The sequence below is a fragment of the Lissotriton helveticus genome, chromosome 3_1 (assembly GCF_964261635.1).
Source record: "Lissotriton helveticus chromosome 3_1, aLisHel1.1, whole genome shotgun sequence".
NCBI classification, from domain to species: domain Eukaryota; kingdom Metazoa; phylum Chordata; class Amphibia; order Caudata; family Salamandridae; genus Lissotriton; species Lissotriton helveticus.
The window spans coordinates 31,201,366-31,214,061 of NC_136061.1; the positions used below are offsets into that span (position 1 = coordinate 31,201,366).

The 12,696-nt window shown below is 53.6% G+C and overlaps 1 protein-coding gene across 5 annotated transcripts in view; it reads left to right on the forward strand.

Annotated features, from left to right (window-relative positions):
• The window catches only part of ADCY10 (adenylate cyclase 10), a 4,100,562-nt gene that overhangs the window by 3,992,367 nt on the left and 95,499 nt on the right, over window positions 1–12,696 (forward strand). For all 5 annotated transcript variants that reach the window (XM_078679137.1, XM_078679136.1, XM_078679138.1 and 2 more), the window contains one exon: window positions 10,570–10,765. In XM_078679137.1, the coding sequence (XP_078535263.1) occupies window positions 10,570–10,765 (196 nt within the window). The remainder of the gene's footprint in view (window positions 1–10,569; window positions 10,766–12,696) is intronic.

The window sequence follows — 12,696 nt, forward strand, 5'->3', positions numbered from 1 at the left end:
AAACTAATCCCTTCTTGTGAATTCGAGAAAGTTTCTAGTGACCTCTGAGCTAGCTGGCACTCACAACTAAGTCTAATAGATTCGGTAAAATTTGAATTTGAATTTTAAAAAATTTATAAAGCGCGCGTTCACTGTGCAGTTTCTTGGCGCTAGAGGGTTCTTGAGCTAAGACGGATGCGGGGGGCTATAGGCTGAAAGCTTGTTGGAACAGACAAGTCTTGAGAGCTTTGCGAAACTCAAGATAGGAGAGGGAAAGTCTGACCTGGGGTGGGAGAGAGTTCCAGAAGGTTGGTGCTAGAACCGAGAATTTCTGGCCTCCCGATCTTTTTTTCCTAAACCGGGGGATAACTAATAAAGATTTAGAAGAGGAGCGCAACGCTCTAGAGGGGCAGTAATTAGCGATGGTGGAGTTGATAAAAGCAGGGGCAGTGCCCGCCCAAGCTTGAAAGGTGAGACAGCCAAGTTTGAATAGAGTACGTTGTTTAATGGGGAGCCAGTGAAGGGTAATGAGAAGGGGTGAAGAGTGATGATATTTGGATAGGCCATGTACCAGGCGAGCAGCCTGGTTCTGCACCAGCTGGAGGCGCTGGAGTGCGTAGGCGGGAGCACCATTATAAATAATGTTCCCGTAGTCGATCTTGGATAAGACCATGGCCATCACTATAAGTTTCAGTGCAGAGGGGGAAAAGAACCGGGATACTTTCCTGATAATGCGCAGGGTGAAAAAACAAGAAGAAACAACAGAACTGATGTGAGAATGGAGGGTCAAATCTTGATTGAGAGTAATACCAAGGGTTTTGACAGAAAAAGAGGGAGTGGGGGGTAAGCCAAGGGAAGGGGGCCAAAATGAAGGAGACCAGGGGTTGCCACTGCCTCCAGTTAAAATCAGTTCTGTCTTATCCGGGTTGAGTTTAAGATGGTTTGCATTCATCCAATCCCGGATAAACAGCATGACGGACTGGAGGCTAGCGGCACCGGATAGGGAGGAAGAGAAATTAAAAATGAGTTGGAGGTCATCAGCATAGTTGTAGACTGTGACCTCCAGTTGTTGCAGTGCAGAAATAAGGGGGAAAATGTAAAGATTAAATAAGAGGGGGGAGAGGGAAGATCCCTGGGGAACGCCGCAATTCACCCTGCGAGGCAGGGCAGAGAATTCAGCAAGGTGGACTGCCTGAGTACGATCGGCCAGGAAGGAACCTATCCAGGTCAGTACCTGTTCCCCCATGCCCGCCGCCTTGACACGGGACAAAAGGATGGAATGGTCCACCGTGTCAAATGCGGCGGACAAATCTAGGAGGACCAGGGCTTCAGGGGTGTTAGTGTCAAGTCCCTTCCTGAGTTGGTCCATGACTGAAATAACCACCTTCTCAGTAGAGTGGCGGGGACGAAAGCCCGCCTGACAGGGTGCAAGATAATTACTGTCCTCTATAAAAGAGCTGAGCACCTGAGTGACGTGGGACTCAGCTACCTTTCCCAGATGAGGGAGAAGGGATATGGGGCGATAGTTTGCCGAGGAGGACGGGTCGGCGCCCGGTTTTTTTAAAATTGGGAGGATTGTGGCGGTTTTGAGGGAAACAGGGACAGAACCAAGCGTAAGGGAATTATTCAGGAGGGTGAGGGCGGGGGCTGGGCATTCAGTAAAAATCTGACAGAGTATGCGTGCCGGGCAGATGTCAGCTGGGGAGCCCGACTTGACACGCCTCAGTAGAGGGAGCAGAGATTCTTTAGTCAGTGAGGGAATGGTAGTGAGGGACCGAATATTGTCCGGTGGCTGCGGATGGGTGAAAGTGAGGGAGAAGGGATGTTAGCTTTGATGCAGACTATTTTTTCGATGAAGAACTCGTTAAGCGAGTTGCATAAGGACTGGGAGGGGGGAATCTTGGGTGAGGTTCTGTCTGATGTTGCCAACTCGTGGACGGTGGAAAAAATCTCCCGAGATTGATTGTCTGTGGCTAAGATGCGCCCAGAAAAGTATTCTGTTTTGGCTGTCAAGATGGCTTGTTTGTATTCACTGAGTTGGGTGGTGAAGAATTGTCTTCGGGTCGGGCAGTAGGTCCTTCTCCAAGCTCGTTCAGCCTGCCGTAGCTCTAATTTCTTGGCTTTGAGGCCAGGATTGAACCACTTATTAGCATTATGGGTGCGGTTGATGGTGACCCGTTTCAGGGGAGCCACTGGGTCACAGGCTTTGGTGAGCCAGTGGTCCAGAATGGTGGCCTGAGAGTGTGGGGCTAGGCCCGATAGATCTGGGCAGGTGGCAGTTAGCGAGTTACACAGGGATGGTATGTCGACTTGAGTCCAATTCCTTGCCCAGGTGTTTTTGGGGGAGGAAGATGTTATTTTATGGCTCAGATCCAAAGAAAAGGCAAGCGGAGAGTGATCTGACCATGGGCAGGGCGATATGAGAGGAGTAGAGGTCGGGATGTTTAATGTCCAAATCTCATCGAGAATATGGCCCCTGATGTGGGTGGGGCCGTGGACATGCTGAGTGAAATTGAGGCTGAGGAGTAGATGGGTAAAATCTTTAGAAGTGATATCTTCAGCGGGGTCAGTAGGCCAGAAATTAATGTCTCTCAAAACAAGGACAGCGACATTATTGAATACTAAAGTGGCCAATAAGTCCTGGAAAGCAGAAAGAAAGCCAGGGATTGGCTGGGGTGGTCTGTACATCAACACACAGGTGATAGGGGTCTTAAGCATGGTCGAACGTACTACAAGGCAGTCAGCCGCTGGCAGCCTGGGAGACGCGAGTATCTGAAAGTGGAATTCCTTGCGGGCAATCAGGGCTACACCACCACCTGCTCTATCCTCAGATCTATCTGCGCGAAGCCTGGAGTAGTGAGGTGGGAGGGCTGCCAGTACACTCGGTAGGGAATCAGATCTGTACCAAGTTTCGGTTAGGAACAGTAGATCAGGGGAGTTGGAATCCAAGAGGTCAAATATTTCAGTCTGATGCTTGACGGCTGATCTCGTGTTCAAGAGGAGAGCAGTGGTGGAGGGGGGGGGGGAGAGGTAGTGCACATAGGAAAGACAATGCCAAGGTTTTGAACATAGGACAAGGTTGCAGGGTTTAGCGGCCAATGTTTATTAAGGATATGCAGTTGTTCAGAGGAGTAAGTAAGAGAACGCGCATAGTGGAGTGCCCCTGTCCCCGGTCGGTCGCGGACGGGCGCAGACGGGCTTGCCTTAGGTGCGTCTTCGGCGCGCGTACGAGGACTGCACATATTTATAGGGAGGGGGCGTGGCCTCGCGGCCGTGGGCGTGGCCTGTAGGCCAGTGGGAAATGGCGGCGGGTGTAATCTCAAGCCTCGGGAGCGCTAAGGTCCGCTGCACGAGGGGCTGCCACAGCTGATAACAGGAAGAATGCCCAGAAGAGAGGGAGCAGGTAAATTAAAATCGACAATACAGTTTTCAAATTAAAAAGTCACAAGCATTTGTTCCCGGCTTTCCGCCTCAGGAACTAGATTTGCCTCTGTCACGCGCTAGCAATCAGCGTGTTTAAGTAGGCTGCGGGGGGAAAGGGGGCGTGGCCTTGTGGGCGTGGCCTGTAGGCCCGTGGGAAATGGCGGCGGGTGTAATCTCAAGCCTCGGCAGCGCTAAGGTCCGCTGCACGAGGGGCTGCCACAGCTGATAACAAGGAAGAATGCCCAGAAGAGAGGGAGCAGGTAAATTAAAATCGACAATACAGTTTTCAAATTAAAAAGTCACAAGCATTTGTTCCCGGCTTTCCGCCTCAGGAACTAGATTTGCCTAGAGGACATCAGTCCTACGTCTAAACTACAGGATTTATTATTCAAATGCGCAGAGCCTATTGGGAATATAGGAACTACACTACAACATTCCCTACCACTCCCACTACCCACACCACACATAGCCTATTACAAATAATCTAGTGCTCCTGCGTACTCGCTGGTCGAAGCATGCCCCGCCCCGTAGAGGGACGGGAAGACCCCCATGATGAAGCATGACACTATGGGATAGTGTGTGAGGGGTATTTTAAAAACACATATAGCTTTCCTAGGACAACTCCTAGATCAGCAGGTTTTACTTTTACACATCACGAACAAATACAAAAAAATATAAAATATACAAGATGGAATCTTTTTTGGTTATAAAAACTGTACTGGAGGTGGATTCTATCCAAAAGACCTCTGCACTCCCTCCCCTTTGTTAATTTTGGTATAAGAGTAACAGGTCCGGTGCATCAATGGCTGTGTTCCTTTCTGGAGGGAAGAACCTTTCAGGTATTTGAGGAGAACATCGCATCTAAACCTACCTCTCTGCCGAGCAGAGTCCCTCAGGGCTCGTCGCATAGCCCAACCCTTTTTAATGTGTATATGGCTCCTCTGGCAGCCATTGTAGCCCCTTCTGGAATCCGCATGGTGACCTACTTTGATGATACGCAATTGGTGGTAGCGTTAAACCAAGGAGATCAAAAAACCAATGGCACCTATTCTTGTCTAGACGACGTTTCAAACTGGATGGATGTGTCTCAGCTCAAGCTTAATGGCGGAAAACTGAGCTCATGATATTGGGCAACCCCTTTAGCTTTAAATCCAGTTCCATGTGGCCAGCCACCATGGGTACTCCCCCCGGTCCCGAATTCAGAAATCAAGAGTTTGGGCATCTGGTTGGATCAGGATTTAAACTTTAGGGTACTGGCCAGGAAGACGGCAGCCATCTGCTATGGCCTGCTTAGAATGGCCCATAAATTCCTCCCCGTTCAAGCTAAAAAGGTATTAGTCCAATCACTTATACTTTCCAGACTGGATTATGGTAATGCACTGTATCTGGGTGTCCCCACAACAGTGGTTTCCAAATTACACTCTGTTCAAAATAGCGCTGCCAGACTTCTGACTGGAGCTACCAACAGACATTTGGCAAAACCAGCACTCCTCTCCCTTCACTGGCTCCCAGTGCAGGAACGCGTTAGATTCAAGGCCCTGTGCCTAGTACAGAAATCCATGCAGGGGAACGGGCCTCCTATCAACTCAGCCATGATCCGTCCCTACAAAGCTAATAGGAAACTTCGGTCAGATGAATTGCATCTGGCCGAGGTCCCCAGGAATATGAAGGCCAGAAGCGGTGGACGGCTCTTCTCTTATAACGCCGCTAAACTCTGGAACTCTCTGCCACTACATCTTTGCATAGTTCCCAATCATCTGGCTTTCCGTAAACAACTGAAGACGTTTCTGTTTCCTTAGTTCTGCAGCCTCCCCCATGTCAGTTCTTAGCGCTGGGATGCTCCTGGGTACCCATGCGCTTAATAAATGTTTTTTCATTTCATTCATTCATTTCATTTAATTCACCAGTTCAACAGTTGATTTAGTCCTGGCCTGTAACACCCCTGCCATTTGAGTACCGAGACATCCTCATCGCTCTGACTCTGTCTTGGCCTGCAGCACTCCTGCTATTCCTGTACTGGGACACCCTCTGAAAGTTGACCTACTCATGCATACCCATAATTCCTGTACAGGGACACCCTCAACACTCATACTTTGACAGTTGACTCAGTCTTATCCTGCATCACTGCTTCTAGTCCAGTACTGGGACACCCTCAAGATTCTGACAGCTGACTCAGTCTTGTCCGGCAGCATTCTTGCTATGCCGGTACCGGGACACCCTCACCACTCTGACAGTTGACTCAGTCCTGCACCCCTCCCCTGCTAGTCCAATACTGAGACACTCTCACAGCTCTGACAGCTGACTCAGTCTTGGCCTGCTGCACTCATGCTATTCCTGTACTGCGAAACCCTCTGAAAGTTGACTCAGTTTTACACCCCTCCCCTGCTAGTCCTTTACTAGGGCACCCTCATACTCTGACAGTTGACCCACAATAGCCTGCAGCGTCCAGGCCACCCCAGTACTGAGCACTCTCACCTCTGACAATTGATACAACCCTAGCCTGCAGCACCCCGGCCACCCAGGACTGCGCACCCTCACCTCTGACAGTTGATTCAACCCTAGCATGCAGCACCCCGGCCACCCTAGTACTTCACACCCTCACCTCTGACAATTGACTCAACCCTAGCCTGTAGCACACCGGCCACCCCCAATACCGAGCACCCTCACCTATGACAATTGACTCAGACCTAGCCTGCAGCACCGCGGCCACCCTAGTACTGAGCACCTCACCTCTGACAATTGACTCAACCCAAGCCTGCCTCACCCCTGCCACCCTAGTACTGAGCACCCTCACCTCCGACAATTGACTCAACACTAGCCTGCAACACCCCAGCTACCCGAGTACTGCGCACCCTCACCTCCGGCAATTGACTCAACCCTAGCCTGCAGCACCCTGGCCACCCTAGTACTGAGCACCCTCTCCTCTGTAAATTGACTCAACCCTAGCCTGCAGCACCCCGGCCACGCTAGTACTGAGCACCCTCACCTCTGACAATTGACTCAACCCTAGCCTGCAGCATCCCGGCCACCCTAGTACTGAGCACCCTCTCCTCTGACAATTTACTCAACCCTAGCCTGCAGCACCCCGGCCACTCCAGTACTGCGCACCCTCACCTCCGACAATTGACTCAGCCCTAGCTTGCAGCACCCCTGCCACCTTAGTACTGAGCACCCTCACCTCAGACAATTGACTCAACCCTCGCCTGCAGCACCCCGGCCACCCGCGTTCTGCGCACCCTCACTTCTGACAATTGACTCAACCCTAGCCTGCAGCACCCCGGCTACCCCAGTTCTGCGCACCCTCCCCTCTGACAATTGACTCAATCCTAGCCTGCAGCACCCCCAGCCACCGCAGTACTGAGCACTCTCACACCAGACAATTAACTCAACCCTAGCCTGCAGCACCCCGGCCACCTTAGTACTGAGCACCCTCTCCTCTGACAAATGACTCAACCCTAGCCTGCAGCATCCCGGCCACCCCAGTACTGAGCACCTTCACCTTTGATAATTGACTCAAACTTAGCCTGCAGCACCCCTGCCACCTTAGTACTGAGCACCCTCACCTCAGACAATTGAGTCAACCCTCGCCTGCAGCACCCCGGCCACCCTAGTACTGCGCAGCCTCACCTCTAACAATTGACTCAACCCTAGCCTGCAGCACCCCGGCCATCCCAGTACTGCGCACCATCACCTCCGACAATTGACTCAACCCTAGCTTGCAGCACCCCTGCCACCTTAGTACTGAGCACCCTCACTTCTGACAATTGACTCAACCCTAGCCTGCAGCACCCCGGCCACCTTTGTACTGAGCACCCTCTCCTCTGACAAATGACTCAACCCTAGCCTGCAGCATCCCGGCCACCCCAGTACTGAGCACCTTCACCTTTGATAATTGACTCAAACCTAGCCTGCAGCACCCCTGCTACCTTAGTACTGAGCACCCTCTCCTCCGACAATTGACTCAACCCTAGCTTGCATTACCCCGGCCACCCTAGTACAGCGCACCCTCACCTCAGACAATTGACTCAAACCTAGCCTGCAGCACCCCGGCCACCCCAGTACTGCGCACCCTCACCTCCGACAATTGACTCAGCCCTAGCTTGCAGCACCCCTGCCACCTTAGTACTGAGCACCCTCACCTCAGACAATTGACTCAACCCTCGCCTGCTGCACCCCGGCCACCCGCGTTCTGCGCACCCTCACTTCTGACAATTGACTCAACCCTAGCCTGCAGCATCCCGGCCACCTTTGTACTGAGCACCCTCTCCTCTGACAAATGACTCAACCCTAGCCTGCAGCATCCCGGCCACCCCAGTACTGAGCACCTTCACCTTTGATAATTGACTCAAACCTAGCCTGCAGCACCCCTGCCACCTTAGTACTGAGCACCCTCACCTCAGACAATTGAGTCAACCCTCGCCTGCAGCACCCCGGCCACCCTAGTACTGCGCAGCCTCACCTCTAACAATTGACTCAACCCTAGCCTGCAGCACCCCGGCCACCCCAGTACTGCGCACCATCACCTCCGACAATTGACTCAACCCTAGCTTGCAGCACCCCAGCCACCTTAGTACTGAGCACCCTCACCTCAGACAATTGACTCAACCCTCGCCTGCAGCACCCCGGCCACCCCAGTACTGTGCACCCTCACTTCTGACAATTGACTCAACCCTAGCCTGCAGCAGCCCGGCCCTCCAGTTCTGCGCACCCTCACCTATGACAATTGACTCAGACCTAGTCTACAGCACCCCAGCCACCCTAGTACTGAGCCCCCTCTACTCTGTCAATTGACTTAACCCTAGCCTGCAGCACCCCGGCCACCCCAGTACTGAGCACCCTCTCCTCTGACAATTGACTCAACCCTAGCCTGCAGCACCCTGGCCAACCCAGTACTGCGCACCCTCTCCTCTGACAATTGACTCAACCCAGCTTGCAGCACCCCAGCCACCTTAGTACTGAGCACCCTCACCTCAGACAATTGACTCAACCCTCGCCCGCAGCACCCCGGCCACCCTAGTACTGTGCACCCTCACTTCTGACAATTGACTCAACCCTAGCCTGCAGCACCCCGGCCACTCCAGTTCTGCGCACCCTCATCTATGACAATTGACTCAGACCTAGCCTGCAGCACCCCAGCCACCCTAGTACTGAGCACCCTCTCCTCTGACAATTGAATCAACCCTATCCTGCAGCACCCCTGCCGCCTTAGTACTGAGCACCCTCACCTAAGACAATTGACTCAACCCTAGCCTGCAGCACCCTGGCCACCCCAGTACTGCGCACCCTCACCTCCGACAATTGACTAAACCCTAGCTTGCAGCACCCATGCCACCTTAATACTGAGCACCCTCACCTCAGACCCTCACTTCTGACAATTGACTCAACCCTAGCCTGCAGCACCCCGGCCACCCCAGTTCTGCGCACCCTCACCTCTGACAATTGACTCAATCTTAGCCTGCAGCACCCCCAGCCACCCCAGTACTGAGCACCCTCACCCCTGACAGTTGACTAAACCCTAGCCTGCAGCCCCCCGGCCACCCCAGTACTGCGTACCCTCACCTCCGACAATTGACTCAACCCTAGCCTGCAGCACCCCTGCCAACCCTAGTACTGTGCACCCTCAGCTTTGATAATTGACTCAAACCTAGCCTGCAGCACCCCTGCCACCTTAGTACTGAGCACCCTCACCTCAGACAATTGACTCAACCCTCGCCTGCAGCACCCCGTCCACCCTAGTACTGCGCACCCTCACCTCTAACAATTGGTTCAACCCTAGCCTGCAGCACCCCAGCCAACCCAGTACTGCGCACCCTCACCTCCGACGATTGACTCAACCCTAGCTTGCAGCTCCGCTGCCACCTTAGTACTGAGCACCCTCACCTCAGACAATTGAATCAACCCTCGCCTGCAGCACCCGGCCGCCCGAGTATTGCGCACTCTCACTTCTGACAATTGACTCAACCCTAGCCTGCAGCACCCCGGCCACCCCAGTTCTGCGCACCCTCACCTCTGACAATTGACTCAATCCTAGCCTGCAGCACCCCCGGCCACCCCAGTACTGAGCACCCTCACCTCCGACAATTGACTCAACCCTAGCCTAGAGCACCCCCAGCCACCCCAGTACTGAGCACCCTCACCTATGACAATTGACTCAACCCTAGCCTGTAGCACCCTGGCCACCCAGTACTGCGCACCCTCACCTCCAACAATTGACTCAACCCTAGCCTGCAGTACCCCGGCCAGCCCAGTACTGCGCACCCTCACCTCCGACAATTGACCCACAGTAGCCTGCAGCGCCCTGGCCACCCCAGTATTGAGCACCCTCACCTCCGACAATTGACTTAACCCTAGCCTTTAGCACCCCGGCCACCCCAGTACTGGGCACCTTCACCTCTGACAATTGACTCTACCCTAGCCTGCAGCACCCCGGCCACCCCAGTACTGCACACCCTCACCTTTGACATTTGACTCAACCCTAGCCTTCAGCACCCCGGCCACCCCAGTACTGAGCACCATCACCTATGACAATGGACTTAACCCTATCCTGCAGCTCCCCGGCCACACCAGTACTGTACACCCTCACTTGTGACAATTGACTCAACCCTAGCCTGCAGCACCCCGGCCACACCAGTTCTGCGCACCCTCACCTCTGACAATTGACTCAATCCTAGCCTGCAGCACCCCCGGCCACCCCAGTACTGAGCACCCTCACCTCCGAAAATTGACTCAACACTAGCCTTTAGCACCCCGACCACCCCAGTACTGCGCACCTTCACCTCTGACAATTGACTCAACCCTAGCCTGCAGCATCCCAGCCACCCCAGTACTGCACACCCTCACCTCTGACATTTGACTCAAACCTAGCCTTCAGCACCCCGGCCACCCCAGTACTGAGCACCATCACCTATGACAATTGACTTAACCCTATCCTGCAGCTCCCCGGCCACACCAGTACTGGGCACCCTCACCTCTGAAAATTGGCTCAGTCCTGGTTTTTACAGCTCCTACTACAGCACTGCAGACACCTCCAAGTACCGGGTCAGTGCTCACCTGAGTGCATTCTTCCCCTATCCAGTTGAACAAACACACTACTCTACCGGAATCTTGCAAATAGAGGGAAGTATAGTCCTCTGTAGGCCTAAACACCTCTTTCTGGTTCTTTTGCAGGTTTGCCAGGCTCGAGGAATGGGATAACTTCAAACCAGCCTACAAGAAAGCCAAGAAACTGGTGCAGCACACAAACGCCTCCTACTTCGCAATATTTGGATATTCCAAGTTCCTTGAGTGCCAAATCCTTGTACTTCGGAAAGTGCTCATTGATAAAGTGGAGGAACTAGAGGATGTCAAGGAGACCACTATAGCGGTACAGTAGCTGCGCTTTGTTCACCACCTGGCACCACGTAGTAGGTCCACCAAGCGCAGGCTGGCTCTCGCAAGAACAGTGCTTCAGAATGAGGAAGAGCCAAGAACCACTGCTCTTACAGAGACACCCGCTAGCTGTGACTGGGAGTACCTTTCTTACAGAGACACCTGCTGGCTGTGACTGGGAGTACTTTTCTTACAGTGACACCTGCTGGCTGTGACTGGGGACACTGCTGTTACAGTGACACCTGCTGGTTGCGACTGGGGGTCCTGCTCTTACAGTAACACACCAGCTGGCTGTGACTGGGGGTCCTGCTGTTACAGTGACACATGCTGGCTGCAACAAGGGGTACTGCTGTTACAGTGACACCTGGTGGCTGTGACTGGGGTACTGCTCTTACTGTGACACCTGCTGGCTGTGACTGGGGGTACGGCTCTTACAGTGACACCTGCTGGCTGTGGCTGACAGTACTGCTCTTACAGTGACACCTGCTGGCTGTGACTGGGGGTACTGCTCTTACAGTGACACCTGCTGGCTGCGACTGGGGTACTGCTGTTACAGTGACACCTGCTGGCTGTGGCTGACAGTACTGCTCTTACTGTGACACCTGCTGGCTGTGACTGGGGGTACGGCTCTTACAGTGACACCTGCTGGCTGTGGCTGACAGTACTGCTCTTATAGTGACACCTGCTGGCTGTGGCTGATAGTACTGCTCTTACAGTGACACCAGCTGGCTGTGACTGTGGGTCCTGCTGTTACAGTGACACCTGCTGGCTGAGACTGGGGGTCCTGCTGTTACTGTGACACCTGATGACTGTGGCTGGGGGCCCTGCTCTTACAGTGACACACCAGCTGGCTGTGAATGTGGGTACTGCTATTACAGTGACACCTGGTGACTGTGACTGGGGACACTGCTGTTACAGTGACACCTGCTGGCCGTGACTGGGGGTCCTGCTCTTACAGTGACACACCAGCTGGCTGTGAATGGGGGTACTGCTATTACAGTGACACCTGGTGGCTGTGACTGGGGGGTACTGCTCTTACAGTGACACCTGCTGGCTGTGACTGGGGGGTACTGCTCTTACAGTGACACCTGCTGGCTGTGACTGGGGGTCCTGCTCTTACAGTGACACCTGCTGGCTGTGACTGGGGGTCCTGCTGTTACTGTGACACCTACTGGCTGTGACGGGGGGTCCTGCTGTTACAGTGACACCTGCTGGCTGTGGCTGACAGTACTGCTCTTACAGTGACACCTGCTGGCTGTGACTGGGGGTCCTGCTGTTACAGTGACACCTGCTGGCTGTGGCTGACAGTACTGCTCTTACAGTGACACCTGCTGGCTGAGTCTGGGGGTACTGTTGTTACAGTGACATCTGTTGGCTGTGACTGGGGTACTGCTGTTACTGTGACACCTGCTGGCTGTGGCTGGTGGTACTGCTGTTACTGTGACACCTGCTGACTGTGACTGGGGGTACTGTTGTTACAGTGACATCTGTTGGTTGTGACTGGGGGTACTGCTCTTATAGTGACACCTGCTGGCTGTGGCTGACAGTACTGCTCTTACAGTGACACCTGCTGGCTGCAACTGGAGGTACTGCTCTTGCAGTGACACCTGCTGGCTGTGGCTGACAGTACTGCTCTTACAGTGACACCTGCTGGCTGCAACTGGAGGTACTGCTCTTGCAGTGACACCTGCTGGCTGTGGCTGACAGTACTGCTCTTACAGTGACACCTGCTGGCTGCAACTGGAGGTACTGCTCTTGCAGTGACACCTGCTGGCTGTGACTGGGGGTACTGTTGTTACAGTGACACCTGCTGGCTGCGACTGGGGGTACTGATGATACAGTGACACCTGCTGGCTGTGACTGGGGGTACTGCTGTTACAGTGACACCTGCTGGCTGCGACTGGGGGTACTGCTGTTACAGTAACA